General features: G+C 44.1%; 1 protein-coding gene across 5 annotated transcripts in view; it reads right to left on the bottom strand.

Annotated features, from left to right (window-relative positions):
• Positions 1 to 13,323: 13,323 nt before the first annotated feature.
• macrod1 (mono-ADP ribosylhydrolase 1) overlaps positions 13,324 to 17,771 on the bottom strand; it is a 178,248-nt gene continuing 173,800 nt past the window's right edge. For 3 of the 5 annotated variants that reach the window (XM_054791177.1, XM_054791178.1, XM_054791179.1), the window contains one exon: positions 13,327 to 13,819. In XM_054791177.1, the coding sequence (XP_054647152.1) occupies positions 13,785 to 13,819 (35 nt within the window). In that variant the 3' untranslated portion in view covers positions 13,327 to 13,784. Of the gene's footprint in view, positions 13,820 to 17,771 lie in introns of all 5 variants that reach the window. The other 2 variants (XM_054791180.1, XM_054791176.1) reach the window with 2 other exon arrangements.

Raw genomic sequence — 17,771 nt, 5'->3', positions numbered from 1 at the left:
CTCCCCGCTGATTGATCTGCTGCAAATTGGCTCACTTCAAGGTAAAAAGGAGAGCCTGTTAGAGGCCAGGTGGAGCATTAGCTGGGAAACGAGGTGCACACCCAACTGTGAATAAATCAAAGTAAATACCTACATCTGGTTATACACCACCTTACTGTACAGTATATACATACTGTACACAGTAAATACAGTACATGTGCGGATGCGTGGGGATAAACATGGCCAATGCCTCTCATACTATGCTTGAAAATCCTATTTGAAAAGTGAGGTCAGCAGTGAATGAAGCACCAAATGGTGTCAGTGCAGAGCTGACACTGGATGGATGAGAGGGGCGGGGACCATTATGGAGTCGGACAGGGGAGGGGGGGCCTCACACAGTAGTTCAATCACAAATACAGTGGGAGCTCTTAAGTTCCACGCTTTTTGGGGGGGCGGGGGCAAACCTTTTGACTTGGGCGCCACATTGGGTTAAAAAAAATGACAAGAATGTACATTTTGCACTGTTGGACCTTAAGGAGGTTGTAAGTAGAGCTTCAAAATGCAAAAAAGAAATGGGAGTGAGACAAAAAGCAATTGATTGCAAAGAAGCATTAAGTGTGTGAAATAGGCTGTTCATCAGCTGCTCAAACGTTCAAGAGCACAGCCTTTAAAAGGAAAAATGTTGGAAAAAGTGTGGATTGAATGTGATTTATTGTCAGGTATTCACACCGTCATCATCTCTTGATGGCAAAGGCGAAACAGCTTTCTCTCTTTGAAGGCAGTGGGACTGTTGATCTGCGTAAGCAAGGCCTCTCGCAGCGCACCATGCTGCTGAGGATGGATGCAGTAAGACGGTCATTTCAAACTTCTTCACACTTCCTGAAGCCCATGGAACAAAAAAGTAAAGTGGTAGACGCAAAAAAATGAGCCGGAAGGTCACATTCGCTGTCCGTCGAAGCCCAAAGGAAGGTTGTTACTGGTGCCGAGTGCAGTCCAATAACTTTTAAGACTTTTAAGAAGAAAAAAGGTCTTCAAGGCCACAAATTTTCCTGTTTGGAATTTGTAGAAGAGCACCAGACATTGAAAGGTGGATGAAAGTTTTATTCTCCCTAGACGTTACCGGCATGACAAGGAATCCCACCTGAGATGTTTTCCACACGGCACAGCAGAGGGGGCGTCATCATGATCCTTCAATGGAACAATGGAGCTTCAGGTTGCGCAGGGGCGTCAAATGGCAGTCGGCTATGTGAAGATGTTGCAGGGGGCATCCCTCATGACTGAAGGCCCTCGTCTGTGTGGTGGTGACTGGCTTTTTCAACAGGACAACGCAGCACTTCAGTAAAGGACCTCTTCCAGAGGAATAAGCTCACTCTTTTGGACCATCCTTCGTGTTCCCCTCATCTAAATCCAATGGAGAACATTTGGGGATGGATTTACAAAAATGGACATCAGCACCTTCACCAGCTGGAGCAACATTCCCTCTAGCCTCCTGGAAACACTGGCATCAAGCACGCCCAAACCCATTTTTCAGCTCATTAACAAGAATGGTGCAGCTACTCATTACTGAAGCCTTTTTTCAACATTTCATTTCTATTTTAGGGGTGTTTTGGGTTTTGATCAGCTGATCAACAGCCTGTTTCAGAGTAATGCTTGTTTGCAATAAATTGCATTAATAAAGAAAAAAAGTATCACTCCCATTTCTTCTTTGTACATTTTGAAGCTCTACTTAGAAGCTCCTTAAGATCCAACAGTGCAAAATGTACATTCTTGCCGTTAACCGCTGTTAACATTTGGTGTCATATAGGGAGAAACTGATGATTTTCTTTCAACTCTTTGGTGGATAAAAAGGGATTAAAAATGTGAGGATTCCTTCTAGGTTGCTGATGTGTTTGTTTGAAGAAGACCCAAGGGATGAGCCGTTCACAGCAACACAACAATGAATCCCTGTTAGCTAATGACTAATGGAGTGCTAATACACCTCATCAATTATGTAGTTGTCATGGTGACGTCATTAGAGAAACACAGTGCAATACAACACACACACGCACACACACGGAACAGTCATGGGGTGTAAAGGCCAATTATGACCCCCCCCCCTTTGCGTTGTGGTCAGACATGCTCAGGTTTTATCATCATTAGACAAATTGTCAAATGACCAAGTGGCCATTTTTCTTTTTCAATTTTACTCAAATTTTACACACTCGTGCTTACCAGTCCCCAAAGGGTGTCTACCAAATTCCGTGGCGATTCGGCTGGAAAAACCCCAAAGTTCCAGTCGGTGTTTTGTAGAGCGCCTTGAGCAGGGTGAGAAATTTCAAGTCAATCCGACTTATGGGCGGGTCAAAGTTCGGGGTTTAATAACATCCATGTGGTGTGTTTGTGTTGCCTCTGCTATTATCTGTGGCGTGTATGTGACCAAGATGCTCGCATCTACTTCCGCAACGGAGCGGCGCGGCCATCTTGTGTACGTGTGTGTTCCACGGCGGAAGAAGACGTGAGCATCAACAACGTTTTTGGGAGTCGGTGGGGAGACTGTAAAATAGATGGACGGATGGCGTAGATTGCACATGCCTAACATGTGACAACCGAAAAATAGGCAGACTGGATCGATGTAGACGCGTTCTGCACATACGTAGAACCGACTGCGTTCCCTGTACGTATTGCCCAGTGACGGCGTCGCCACAGCAAACTGTAATACCAAATGTGACCAGTAGATGTTGGTCTATCCTCAGTAATGTTGAGCAAATGTCCGAAGAAGAGAGACTTGCTTCTGGTATTCTGGCATGAGAACATGGCGGCTGCTCAAAGAGGGTGTCCGACCACAGTGCACCTTGCTGGGCCACACCAGGTGGCTCTGCTCGCTCTCTACCCTGGTTCCCCTGACCTCTGGGGCGGCACATCAGCTACTTGGAGAGTGTGTCCGACCAGAGTGCACCTTGCTGGGCCAGGTTCCACGTTCCGTCGCGAGCTCGTTCAACAAGACGTCTGGTCTTTTAAAGAGAATGAATGAGATGAAGACGACAGTGACAGCGTGACTTTTTTGCAGGGCTGCTGTTTATGTTTCATCATGTGTGGAACATCCGTCTGATTCCTTCCGATTGTGCGTACTGAACCTGAGCGTGGATCAGAGCACGCACACGAGCCAAACGTGTCGGACTTTCGGAGTGAAGCACAGTCCAGTCGGCCCAATGTGGAGGTGCAGCATGCCTTAAAATTCCCACGACTGTGTGAAGAAGCCAAAGGCTCTTGCGGAGGAGGACTATGATCAATTTTCACTTTGATCTTAGCAAGAAAACAAGAGACAAATCAGTGAAAATAAAAAAAGCCTTGGAGAAAGCAGTAAGTAGGAAAAACAGGTCTAAAATGAGCGATTAGATGCCATAGTTGTTCCTTGATTCCTAAAGCGATGAATGATGGATGGTCGCCCTGGTTGCTTCATTACTGAGGACCCGAGGGGTGTCAGACACTACGACTTTTTCCAAGCAAACTTCTGCATGTTTGGACCCTGCTCATTATTCCCCTCTGCCCCCTTAGCTCCAGTCCTTTCTGAGCCATCAAATTTTAATGACTGCGCCTCATAAAGGGCCTCCGGTGACCAAAAAGCTCACTTGGACCACTTAGTCCGCTAACCGAGCAGGCCAGGCATCATAAATACCCAGCGCGGCGTTGGATGTTTGTTAAGTCGGGCGCGTCTGTGCCGTCTGGCTCGTTTAAAGTCAGCACGCGGCGCCGAGGCCTGATTGATCAAAAGTTGTAATTCATACTTTGTTGTCTTCCCCACTTGGGGGTGCGACGAGCCACAGCAGCGAGGTGATCTTTGATGGGGGTGTGGCGGTGTAATTCAATGAAAGAGACTCAGCCGGGGAGGGAGGTGGGAGGGGGAAACGACACCGCTGCGACCCCGTGACCTCTCCTCTTCACAAAACTGTAACAATCTCCCGGCTTTCACCGGGCTTTTACTCGATGAGGTGCGCCCAAAGGTGAGCGCGTGCATCTATAACTTCCTCTCTCTCGACATCTCCATCCATCTCTCCATCTTCCTCCTCCTCCTCCTCCTCTTCACTCTCCCCGAGTGTATTAAGGGGCTTTGACGCACTCAGTAAAAAGCTGATTTATTCTCTCCGAGATATCGATCGGTTTTTGCATTAAAGATTATAATTCATTACCTCGCCCCCTTTTAATACATTAAACGCTCCAAATAAAAATAAAACTGCCCCCGCCATCTCCGCCTAGACGTGCTGCTTCCCGAGGGTGCAGGAAAACATTCTCGTTGAGACGTCCGGGAACGCCAAACTCCTCGTAAAAAGAAAGAAAGATGATGACATATGTTAACTTTGTTTTCTTACGCATGCAAGAAACCTGACCTGATTAGAGGTGGATTTCAAATACAGACACATAATATCATAATCTACTTTTTTGGGGCTCCCCAGGGGTCAATCCTGGGGCCGCATTTGTTCAACCTGTACATGCTGCCTTCAGGCCAACTAGTACGCAGCTGCAATGTGTCCTATCACAACATGCAGATGACACTCACATCTCCAAGTCACTGACGGACGCAAAACTTAAAAAACTGCTTAATTTATTGGTATTTATGTTTTTGATGTTCTTATTCGTTTTCTTCTGTTTTTCTTTCTTTCTTTTTTGGGAGAATGAACAGAACAAGAATTTCATTGCATAGCAGAACCACCAGTTTTACTGTGCACATGACAATAAAACTCTTCAATCTTGAATCTTGGAAACAGCTTTCTCTGGCTGAACTCGGACAAAACTGAAATCATTGTCTAACGAAGAGAAGGTGTTATCAGTCACCTTGGGACTCGTTCTCTAAAACCCAATCATCGGGTTAGAAATCTCGGGGTAATAATGGACTCAGATCTGCACTTTAACCGCCACACTAAATCAGTGACATCATCAGCTTTTTACCAGCTAAAGAACATTGATTGGCAAAATCAAGGCAATCGTGCCTAAACCAGATTGAGAGAGTCTAATCCACGCCTTCGTCTCCAGCAGGCTGGACTACTGTAACGCCTTTGCACCGGGCTCTCTAAACTAGCAGTAAAACAGCTGCGGTACATCCAGAATGCTGCTGACTAGAAGCAGGAAATATGAGCATATTATTCTAGCACTCAGGTCTCTGCACTGGCTTCCTGTTGCTCAGAGAATAGACTTTACAACAGCTCTGCTTGTGTCCGAGTCTTCTCATGGTCTACATGGCCAAAGGACATCTCTGACATGCTAGAGTCACATCAAGCATCTGGAGCTCTGAGAAGCCCAGGCAGTGGTCTCCTGCGGGTGCCCAGAGTCAGGACTAAACACGGTGAGGCTGCGATTCAGTTTTACGCTGCCAAAATCTGGAACAGAAGACACACCTCAACTTTGGCAATGTTCAAATCAAGCTGGAAACACTTCTGGTCAACTGAAAGTATTTTATCTGCACTCTTCACTTTTAATCTTTATTATGTTTTATGGAATGATTTTTCCCTGCTTTTCTGTAAAGCACTCTGAATTACCACGTGCACGAATGGCGCACTTTAAATAAACTTGCTTGCTTAATAAGAAAAGCATGAAAAGTTGACTTGAATTCATATTTCCCTGTCTGCTAATTTCACTTAAATGCATCCTTTTAAAATAAACTTCATATTTTTGGGGGGCGGAAAATGCTGAAATGAATGTTTTCCTTGTGAAGAAGTTATTAGTTAAAATTGCAAAAATGTTTGTAATGCAGTTTTATTTATACAAACTTCATGAACAATGAGATTTTATTCATAACATAGTGCGATAATAGTCAAATAACAATATATGAATATGTCATGTTTTGAACACAATATTGAACCTAATAATTTACATTTGTGCTAGTTAAACTAATATTATTCACAATTATATTTGATTGAGTGGATTACACTGATATTATGTAATACACACAATAATATTATATTACCGTTATATTTGTATTTATTAAACTACAAAAACAAAACATTCTTATTTAATATATACTTGATTTATTATAACATTGTTACAAGAATTAAACACATATTTTTGGATTATATGAATAATATAATAATCTATCACGCAGGTATCACATAATCAATCATACTAAATATGTCATATTCACACTGTTCATGTATTTGTGTTTTTGTTCGTTGAAGCCCAAATCAGACAGTTGATGTATTATTTATAGGGCGAGCAAATGATCCAATTTTATAAAATTAATCACAGTTTTCAAATGAACTAGTCATGATTAATCACCGTTTGCAACTATGTGTGAAATATGCCCATTTTTGCTGTATTTTATGAAGAGAAAGATAAATGACAGGACACAATTATATGCGGTTGTATGTATTAGCAGCTCCAAATGAACTTAAAGTTTAAATCAAGCTAACAGAGAGCACGCATGTCTGAAAATGTATTTGCCTAACGCGAGTCTCTTTAAAAGAAGCAGCATCAAACTATAATGGCGTTATTTGAGGCACGAAGAGTTGCGTTGAAAGACACCACGTCACGTACATTGAATTCACATGTTTTGAGTGTAAATGTATTTACAGGGATTAAATGCAGCAAAGTGTTAAAACGTTAGTGACTGAAACCTGTTGTTTTTCTTTGTCTTTCTGTTTACTTAGACGACACGCCACACATAATAAAGAAGTTCTTGCGATTGTTGGAGTGTCCATGAATGCATCTCGCGGTAGTCTCGTGACAATGAGGAAGTGTCGCTGCGATGCTGAACGGGCGAGAGACGTGTTTGTGATTTGGAGAAACATCTGTGGCGTTGTTGATGTATTCAGGTCAGAACAAAGAAGCTCTAAGAGCATCAGACCCTGTGTGACTCTGTGTCTCATAAGAGAGGCGTGGCTTGCCGTGGTGCACGTGCATTAATTACGCAAAAAAAAAAGTTAGTGTAATTCATGAAATAAATTAGTTACCTTCGTCAACGTGCTATTTTGCCCCATTTCAGCCCTAATAATAACAACAGTAAAATAGCATTGTATGCATATCGTCATATTTTGAACATAATCACTTATATTTATGCTAGTTAAACTAATATTATTGACTATGTTTGATTTTGAGTTGATTATACTGATATTACGTAATCACAAATATAATGGATTATATTCCTGTTATATTTTTGCTTGTTAAACTACAAAAAATAAAGGCTAAAACATTCTTCTTATTATGATAATTTATTTATGATTTATAACATTGTTAGAAGGACTCAATACAAATATTTGTATGCTATGAATAATGTAGTAGTATATCACAGGTATACAAATACAATCACATGATCAGTAAAACTGTGTTATGTTAATGATGTCATATTCTCACTGTTCATTTTTGTTAGTTAGAAACCCCAAATTAGACAGTTTTAACGCATGCAGATTTCTTCGAACTGATTGAAAGACGCATGCAAGTATGAGAACATGCTAACTCCATTCAGAAAGGTACCGAGTACGGGGATTCAAACTGGCAACCCTTTGGCTGTGAGGCAACCTCTGTAGCCACACCTCCACCGGGCCACAGCAGTGATGGACCGACCAGTAGCGGCGTACGTCATCCACGCTGTGGCGTGCATGCATGGAAACCCCGGCTGAGTACTTTCTTTACAAATGGAAATCCATCAATAGCAAGCAGGCAGTGCGCAGGAGAAAAAGGTTCTTGTGTCCATGGCGGCCTCCTTTCCCCCTAAGAAGACTCCGGCCTCCCTGCCGCTGGAGGTCAGTTAAGGACCGGTGCGGTGGCGCCATGCTGTTTGTCAATGCAGCCTGCCTCTGTAGGAAAGTTAAGATTTAAGAAGCACTGTGTGTCCTCTATTGATTTTCACCCAAATGGCTGCACCAACCCCCCACCCCCCCACCCACCCCCACCCACAAAACAAGATCCCTCATCCCCCCACCCCACCCAGATTGATTTTCAAGGACTGGAGGAGCATTCTCTGTGTTTCTCACCTGCTTGGACTGTCACTCCAACGTCACCCTTATAGCGCTCCTCTTTCTCCTTCCATTAAAGGACTCCTCCACCTCCAAACGCCTCTTTGCCCCCCCCCATACCTCCTCGCCTCTCCTGCCCACTGACAGGCTTTCAGACAGTAAATCAGAGACATTGATCTCGCCCAGCGCCCAAATGTCCTGGATTCTGCTAAGGAGCCATTTTCATTTCACAAGGCCCGGCCGACCCCCCCGCCCCCCACCATCAGCAAACATAAACATCACTCTTCTCTCGCTCTCTCCATCACCGTCTCGTTCATACATACATCAACCGTCGCACCTTCACGGCACATCCTCATCCATGTCTTTTGTCTTATCTCATACGGCCTGTGTGACCCCCCCCGCCCCCCCCAAAAAGTTTAACCTTTAAAATGTAAGGTTTATTTGTTTGTGCGACCTCCTGATGAATACATTTCTTAATTAACTCCACAAGATGGCAGTAGTGGTATCGCGGGTGGTCAACAGCCTCATCTACCTCTGCATGCGCTTTCAAGGGTCCCCGACATGATTGCTCAACTTTGCTTAAATATGATTATATTGATTGCAATTAAGTTCCACATTGTTCAGTGTTTGAACGCAAACGGTACATTTGCAAACATGACTTTTGTAGTTGATGGCGCCAGCCACCACTAGCTAGCTCACACCGTTCAGCCTCATTTCCGGAAGTGACATCATCGGGTGACACCTCTCAGTGAAAGCAGAGTCAGCAAAGGCTTGTGGAGGTTGAAGGTCGACTTGGTTCAGTATATTTTTCATCCAAATAGTAGTCATGCCAAAATGTCGTGTTGCTGCTGGATGTCTACAATTTCTAAGTACTGTACGTTTGTTTTCTTTTCCAAAAGAGGAAGTTTTAAGACAAAAATGGATGAAGCAAGTGCAGAGAACGAGAGACAGATGGACGGCCACCTTCACAAGAAGCATTTGGCTTGAAAGCACAGTATAACGCACTTTGACAAAGGATGCATCAAAACAATAAAGAACAACCACTGCATCAAAGTTGCCACAGAAGAGTGTCATGTCTTGTTGACATAATGTCCTCTAAACACTATTCCATGGTAGCGACAAGGCTACAAAGCATTATACATGTTAGATAAACGTCTTTTCACAGCGATATGTTTCCCGTGGGGGTTGGGGTGGGGTGGGGGGTGGGGCGTGGCCACACGTACATTAAAACAGGCTATAAAGCCCCCTTTATGCTCATTTTTTCTTGCGAGAGCTACTTGGCCAAGAACTAGTCATTTTTGTGACATTTACTTTCATAGCTTACTTCCACCCAAACAAGGACCAATCAGAGGGAGTTTCATTGATCGACCAATGAGATGATGACAGGATGCTAATCAGTACGCTCTCGCTGGTGAACATGGATTAACACATTATAAAGAAAAAAGCAGCGGCAAGGGACCTCGTTGGCGCCAGAGTAAACATATCAGGTAAGTTTACGTTCATTTATGTAAGTTCATCGTCTATGCTAGCAAGATCCCGTACTAGCAAGAGTGCTCCATCAACGCTGGCTGCTTTTCCTCCTCTGAACTACTTGGATACCCCCAAATTCCCTCCGCATCTGGCAACCAATCAAAACCGTGGGAGACTCGTACAATTCGCTCTGGATGCGAGCGCGTCGCTCTCCGGTGTGGCTGCTCACAGCCGCTCCTCGCCTCCCGTGTGCGGCGCCCGTAAGACACGCCTGTTTTGGTTTTGGCACGCCTGCCAAGGGAAAGTGGGCGGGAGGCGATCGCTACAGGCCGGATGCTGCCATAGAAAGCGGCGGAGGTGATCGCTGTTGTAAAACAAGCATCGGCATATGCTGATACCGTGCTCTTTCACGGAGACTGGCCGATACTGATCGGTGGCAGATCGATCAGAGCACCCCTCGTTCCTCCCTTTCGTGTATGAAGTACTGCACATGCACCCTGGGCTTCTCCAGGAAAAGCTCCTGTACTTTGGTGTAAAAGTCTGCTCACCTCCTGGTGAGCTTGGGTGAATAATCCTCCATCTTGGCAGTCAAATTAATAAATTCATTCACTCATTCAGCAGAGCATAAAATATTTTGCATTTGTCTCTTCGCTGCCAAAAAAACCCAAATACTGCCATTTCCTCTCTATGGAAGGACGGCAGTGACGAGCACCTTCAAGCTCACGCACACCCCCACCCCTGCAGGGCTGCAGGAAGTCAGGGTGTATGAGAAATGTTTGTGCAACTTGTCTGATATCATAGAAGGTGTCAGGCACAACGACCCGACGCCGAGCCTCGTCTTAGGTTTCCGCTTTGCATTTGATGAGGAAATGTGCAAATTCAGCCATTTTGACTTGTTAAATGTTCAAAACAAAGGCATGCAAAACGCAGCTCAACGGCAGGCGTGGGTGTCATTGTGCTCATCGTGATTAAAAAGGGCTGTCAAATATTTACTGTAGCCGCGCCTTAGCTTGCCACTTGGCTGCAACACGAAGGCCGGTCTCGCGTTGCCACTTTGCGCATGTGAGGAGCCCACGGGGGCAAAACGAGAGCGGGAGCGGGGGTGTGACGCACAGCACAGCACAGCTTGCATCAAACTGTCACCAAGGGTGCTAAAGGCCTGCAGGACCCCCCCGACAGCTGCTCTGCTCCACTGTCTTCTGTCCACTGTATTTGTACCCCTGGCTGGCACAGCTGATGCACTTGCACCTTTGCTGTCATGAGCGTTTTGGCCAGTGCGCATGTCGATGCCGACCTTTAGCGTGACCTCCTCAGTGATTTGGGCCGTGCATTGACTTGATGTCCATCAGTCCAGGCCGCAAGGACGTCAAACCCGTTCTCAAAGCGTTACGGTTCCCCTCGGAGGGGCACCTGTGATTGTGAAACCACGTAATAAATACAAAACACACCTCGTGGTTTCATGACACATTTGATTGTTAGCGTTTCCACGTTGTTCTGCTTGACCAACAAACTTCATGGAAAGAAGCCTCACGTTCAAAGACATTGGACAACAACAACAGCAACAACAACAACAACAACAACAACAGCAACAACAACAGCAACAACAACAGCAACAACAGCAACAACAACAACAACAACAGCAACAACAACAACAACAACAACAACAACAACAACAGACATTTTCGGTCAAAATGGACAAGACACGAACATTTAGCAAGAAATATGATATTTAGAAATATGATTTTTTAACAAGTATTTTATTTTTTGAATTCATTTGTACTTATAAGTAAAGAAATAATAATACAAGTAAAAAATAGAAAAAAAATGAATATCCAAAATACTAAAACAAATGTAAGTACACTTCAACAAGTTTAAAAAGCTATACTGCTAATTCAGGGGTGTCCAAACTTTTTCCACAGAAGGCCCATACACAAAAATCCAAGGCAGCAGGGGGCCACTTTTGATGTTTTCACTTTTTTTTCCATTTTTTGAAAAAGGATAAAACCCCACACATAAAGGTAAACCCAAAGCGTGTTACTCTCAACACCTCAGCTTTCTTTTGTTGAAATTGTGACTTTTTGCTCTATTTTTCATTCATTTTTAATTTCTATTTTTTTTATTTTTATTTCTACAAAAAGAAAGAATACAACTGCTGTAATTAATACTAATGACAAAATTAATATATATATATATTTCAAAATAAGATGACATTGAACAAAAGTGTCCTTTTGATGCGCGTTATTGGTGGGCTCTTTCTGGCCCCCGCCCTCGTGTTTGATACCGGCGCTGGAAGATGTCTTTCAGCAGAGTTGAACAAAAGCCCAAAGAGGGCGGGGCATTCCTTGGACGCGGAGACAACCGAATGAAACAAGGCATTTCTTTGAACATGAATAATGATTTGGAGTGCATGAGAAAGTGGAAAGGAATACGCAGCTCTCTCTCTCTTCACGCCGTGTTTCTCCAGACTCGCCTTACAGCGAGGTGGCCGGTTTTCGTTCACGGCCGCAGGTGCGACTCCCGCGAGGATCTCCTGGAAAGACGACGCGGCGTCCGCCTGCACGCCGGCCCAACAGTTGGCGTAATTGCTCTTCACGTGTCAACGCAGCGAGAGGAGACGAAAGCCGCAGAGACGGAGATTACGGACAGGACGGTGATGAAAACGGTTGGCGGGATAATGAGGCTGCTTTCTTTTCATCCAGCCATCCTGTCTTTCTGTCTCCTTCCTCCTCCTGCTCATTATTCAGATTGACTGCTTGGAGATTAGCTTCACAGTCTGCTGCTTATTAAGAAAAAACCCAGAGTCCCCTCAGATGAGTTCATCAGGCTCTCCATCCAGCTTCTCCTTCATCTTCCCGCCGGCTTTGCATCCCCCCCCCCTCTTTCTCTCGGTGTGAACTCCGTTTTCCCTCCCTCCATCCTCCATCTGTTTATTTTTCCACTCTCCTGTAATGTGGCAGCCAGGACGGGAAATGAGGAGGAGGAAGAAGCGCAGGTTCAAACAGGAGGAAAAATCAAAGCGCTCCACATCCCTTGGAGACAAATGAGGCCTTTACAGAAAAACAGGCTTTCTTACGATTGCTTCTTGATGGTCTTTGTATGATATTCTTCTTATTCTTATTCTTCATCCTGAGACAGCACCTCCCTCAGCGGGCCACAGCCGCCGGGCCAAACTTTTTGCCGTTAATAAGGATCCTTGTCGGCGGATGAAAGTCGCGTGTGTGCCCGCTAAACACTCGTGAACGCGTCCTGACGCAAACAATTGAACCCGTCTGCAGATGTGCGCGAAGGGAGGGGCCGGGATGGGCGCGTTCACATCCGCCTTGTCGGCACAGCAGCTGGCATTCACACGGCATCGAGTACCAAATACCAACACACAAACACCTTTGAAATATTGCTTAAATATGCATATTGATATGTTGTTAATTCATTTACTTTTAATACATTCATAATTAGCATGTATAATATTTTAGATAAAATATATATTTATACATGTTTAATTTGTCTAACTAATTTAATGTCATTTAATATTAAATGGAATGTAATTACTTTTTAAAAACCTTTGAAATATTTTGATATTGTATATTTATACATTTTTAAATTTGTCTGATTAATTTAATGCAATTTATAATTAGATGTAATTAATAATTTTTAAATACCATGTCAATATTTTAATATATACAAATATTTATACATTCTAATTTGTCTAATCAATTTACTTTGTAATTAATAATTAGATGTAATTCATGAATTGTAATGAACTTTTACATACCATGTAAATATTTGTAATATATATAAACATATTTTTAATTTGTCTAATCAATTTAATTTAATTTATAATTACATGTAATGCGATGTAAATCATTTAAAGAAATGTTGAAATACCATTAAAATATTGGTAAAATATATGTATTCATATTTTGAATTTGTCACGTTAATTTAATAATAATTAATTTAATTTAATAAAAAAACATTAACAATCTAAAATGCAAAATTTGGGTTCAAATGCTCATTGTCAATACAAGGAGACAAGGAGACAAGGAGACAAGGAGCGCAGATGCTTGGCTTTAATAAGCTTTGTGGTGTTTGTGCACACACTGCAATCCTAATATGGGAGTGCAGTAGAGTAGCGAAGAGTAGAGTAGTGAAGAGTAGGGTAGCATAGAGTAGTGAAGGGTAGAGTAGCGTAGAGTAGCGAAGAGTAGAGTAGCACCAGTGTGTGCACATCGCACATCACAATGGCGACCCCTCGACTCTGAAGCGCAAAGTGTCAGCATGAAAGACACAAAAGCAATCAGGGTTTTCAGGCAGGGTGAAAATAAAGTAGCTGCTACTTTTGAGTCCTCCTGCTTCTGCTGCTGCTGCTTGGGGTCGTCGTCGGAGGAGGGGGAGGGGGAAGAAGAGGATAGTCCATCATCACAGTTTACTTGTCACGGGGGTCTCGGTGGGATCTGTACGCCAAAACAGGGAAAATAAAGAAATATCGGTGGGCCGATGTTGTCGGATATCCCTAACAATAACTGATGAAATAGTTGACAAACGTAATTTGATAATGAGTGAGCACATGATTGGGCGTTGGACACCGGCTCAGGCGTTGAGGGTGTCTGGTGTCCAGCGGCTCATTCAAAGGCACGCTACTGATGACGTGCATCCTTCCCATGGCCGAGATCGAGCCCCCCACCCCACTCTCAACATCCACGCCTCGTGGGATTTTTACCATCCATCGGCACAAAGGACGGGTTCCATCAAGTACCGCGCGTTTACGAACTCGCGACACTGTGCTCACCAGAAAGGACGAGTCAGTTAGCAGTCAGCGTGCGAGTGGTTAGACGTAGCATCGTATTCAACATCCACCGTTTGCACCGTTTCGTGGCCTGGCTCGTTTGAGTTGCTTACTCAGTCCGTCCCACACGAATGCTGGAGGTTTTCCGTGCTTCTGCAGTACCGGTACGTGTTTCCCGCTACATTTCTCCTCTCCTGTTGACGAGAACTGTCTTACGTTTTTGGGTTTCAGGTTATTGTTAGCTTTATGCATCATTTTAGCCGTTTGAAGGTTGACCAGATCAGCCAATTTGAATCATTGTGGTTTGAGGAATGAAGGCTTTGTGTGTTCTGGTGATCCTCAGTGAGCTTTTTTGCAGCACAGTTAGTGAGCCAAGCGTACGTTTGTAGCGATTATGTCCACACGAGAGGTTACATATGCTAACATTACACAACAACAGCACCGCGTGCAACAAATACTGCTTTATTGAGGCATTCAGGTACTTCTTGCCACTTTGTTTTTAATGTGAGCTTTTCAGGGCTTTTGCGCATACGTATCCTTTTTGCACTTTTTACTCAGGTTCAGGGATAGTCTGTTTTTATCAAACCATCTTTTCATTCATCTGTGATTTTTCCATGAGCTCTCGTGTGGTGTCTCCACAACAGGATGCAGCTAAGCAGCCAAGCTAGCTTGACTCGTAAAGCCAGACTTTCAGCTTCCAATCGGCCGTGTAGCTCATTCGGAGATGGCGCCACCAGTTATTGAGAACCCGTGGACGTGGGAACAAGGATGGGTGTGGTTAAAGCCAGGGAAGATCATTCCCTGATTCAATTTTCTAGAAGAGATAGAAACTTTCAGCTGGATTTGCTACATTTTTGAGCCGAGCACCAGGAACGAAATGCAACACAGCGTTCCCTCGCTACATCGAGGTTTGCCTTTCGTGGATTCGCTACTTTACGGATTTTTTTGCGTTTTTTTTTTTAACACCGCATGAAAGCGCATTGTGTTCCGCGTCCTTGTGGCGCATCGGAGCGATCTATCGGTGCTCTGTTGCATGTGTCTGTTATTGTATTTACCACTGCTACCAGTAGAGGGTGTTGTACGCTCATGGCAGGGAAACCAACAAACCGCAAACAAAAGACAATAAAGTTGTCATTGTTGGAAAATGAGGTTAAAACATTATGGAAATAAAATCATCATACTTTGGGAATAAATTCAGAATGTTCTTTCAGGAGACTTGATGGCGCTCCAACAAATCCATCACTTTTCGGACTATCCGCCTTAGACCTCCGACTGCCATGCACACGTGACCACCACGTGACCACCACGTGACCACCACAAGACCACCACGTGACCACCACGTGACCACCACGTGACCACCACGTGACCACCACGTGACCACCACATGACCACCACATGACCACCACATGACCACCACATGACCACCACATGACCACCACCGATGGCCACCCCGGCGAGGCATTTTTGGTGGCATGTTTTGCAGGGTAGCAAAACTTCATCACTCTCACGATGAGTAAGTCCCACACGGCAGCCATGCTTGCTTCGGCCTTGTGGGCGGGAGTCAGTCGCTTTTTACTGATCGATCGGAACACCCCAATTCTTAGCATATCATCCTTTCATTTTTCACTGCGTGGCCCTGGCTGGACAAGCGCTGGACGCCCGCGCTTGACAAGTTATGTTGTTTGTTTGCGTGGAGCTGATCCACTTGTTGCCAAGCAACTGCTGAGCAAAAGTGCGACGTGAGAGAAAAATCCTTCCTGGCGTCAGCACGTTAAAGCGTGTGGCGGATGAAGGCCCGTCTTTTCTGTTCCTGGGAAAAGCTGACTCTTATTTTCTTGAACGAGTCAGACGCAAGGTCTGAGATTCTTCTACTCGACTCTACTTTACTTCAGAAATGTTCAACTTGAGCTCTCAAAATAAGTCATCTGGGTTTTTCCAACAAAAAAAAGGTAGGATTTTTAGGATTTTTCTGCACAGACGGATCATTTCACTCGTCTTAAGGTCGTTTTTCCTCACATCTCGTCTGTCTTCTACTTGTCGAGTCCTTTTTTGCATTTAAGATGGATTTGGGCTTATTTCAAGATCTGTCAGCTACTTTCAGGATGCAACCTCATGACTTGGCACTCGTGTTAGCTGTTAGGTTGGAAACTCGCTCCCTCCACCGAGTCACCGTCACGTGTCCCGGGGCGAGACACTTCCCCCACCTTGCTCCTTCCTGCCACGTGCTAGCCCAGTTTCACTTAAAAATGTGCTGATATTTCTTATTTTAGGAACATTTCACTTTTTATCAGTTGTAATAAGTTAAAAAATAAGAATTTCCATCTTATTTTGAGATATAAAAATCTTTTTGCCAAAAATCCTCGTCCTTATATTTGCAGTGTGCGGGATAGCAGCATTTCATGCGTCATCGCGACGCAGTGAGCAGTGAGTGACGCAGTGAGCAGTGAGTGACGCAGTGAGCAGCGAGTGACGCAGTGAGCAGCGAGTGACGCAGTGAGCAGCGAGTGACGCAGTGAGCAGTGAGTGACGCAGTGAGCAGTGAGTGACGCAGTGAGCAGCGAGTGACGCAGTGAGCAGCGAGTGACGCAGTGAGCAGTGAGTGACGCAGTGAGCAGTGAGTGACGCAGTGAGCCATCTCACCCCACAGGCAGCTCGCGCGCTGCCTCGCCCGCATCCGCTACGCGGCCACAAAAAAAAAGTCCTCTTTTCATGTAAAATTGAACACGACTGCTTTGATTTCTCTGCCAATCTCGTTTAGAACGGACGGCTGGCGTTTTTTCGATGTCCGCAGGGAGCGTGGTGGCTTTCTTGCGGTTTGTTCTGATCGGTGACTCAAACACTTTCTAGAAGGCTGTTTTATTCCATCACGTGGGATTATACTGTATCCTCCTCGTTGTTTAGGATTACATTTCATTGAATTGAAAATGGGGGGGACAAATCATCTTATTTTTATAACAACATTTTAAAAGTGACAAGGTTTTATCACAAAAGACATTAAGGGAATAGAAACTCTGACTACAATATTATGACTAAATACTGATTATAAAATAACTCTAAAAAGACATACTTTATTACTTCATATGAAGTAAATATCATGAGAATGAGACTCATGTTGTCATGTTATGTGGATGATATTGTAATTGTTATAAAGTCGTAATAACATCCTAACCCGTGTTAGCCTGAGCGTTGTCAACTTACGCTTTCACATTCACTTGACTTCATTCCCGTAATATTAAAACATTTTATGAACGTATGATATGAAATACTAGTTTCTTCCCCTCATACCGGATTCAGGACTTTTTAGTAGGGACGTCCCGATCCACATTCTTTGGCTTCCCATGTCATGCGATTAATACAATACAGCCAATAAAAAAAGGTCATCCAATAAAGGATAAAATTGGAAAAAATGGGTGTACAAAATACTTTTAGTGTAGGACTAATCATGTAACTTGGCTATAGATCCATTTGTGGTGGGATGATTTAGAATATATGACATCCCTACTATAAACAAGCAGCCGTTACAGCAGCACTTCCCGTGTGCGCTCCCCGCGCCATGACACAGCAGTCCAGGCAGAGTGAGGGGGAAGTACCGCTGTAGCTGCGGAGCCCGATGTCTGACG

The sequence above is a fragment of the Dunckerocampus dactyliophorus genome, chromosome 11, assembly GCF_027744805.1.
Source record: "Dunckerocampus dactyliophorus isolate RoL2022-P2 chromosome 11, RoL_Ddac_1.1, whole genome shotgun sequence".
NCBI classification, from domain to species: Eukaryota; Metazoa; Chordata; class Actinopteri; order Syngnathiformes; family Syngnathidae; genus Dunckerocampus; species Dunckerocampus dactyliophorus.
The sequence above is the reverse complement of the archived record's forward strand: the minus strand, read 5'-3'. Positions and strand labels throughout refer to the sequence as shown.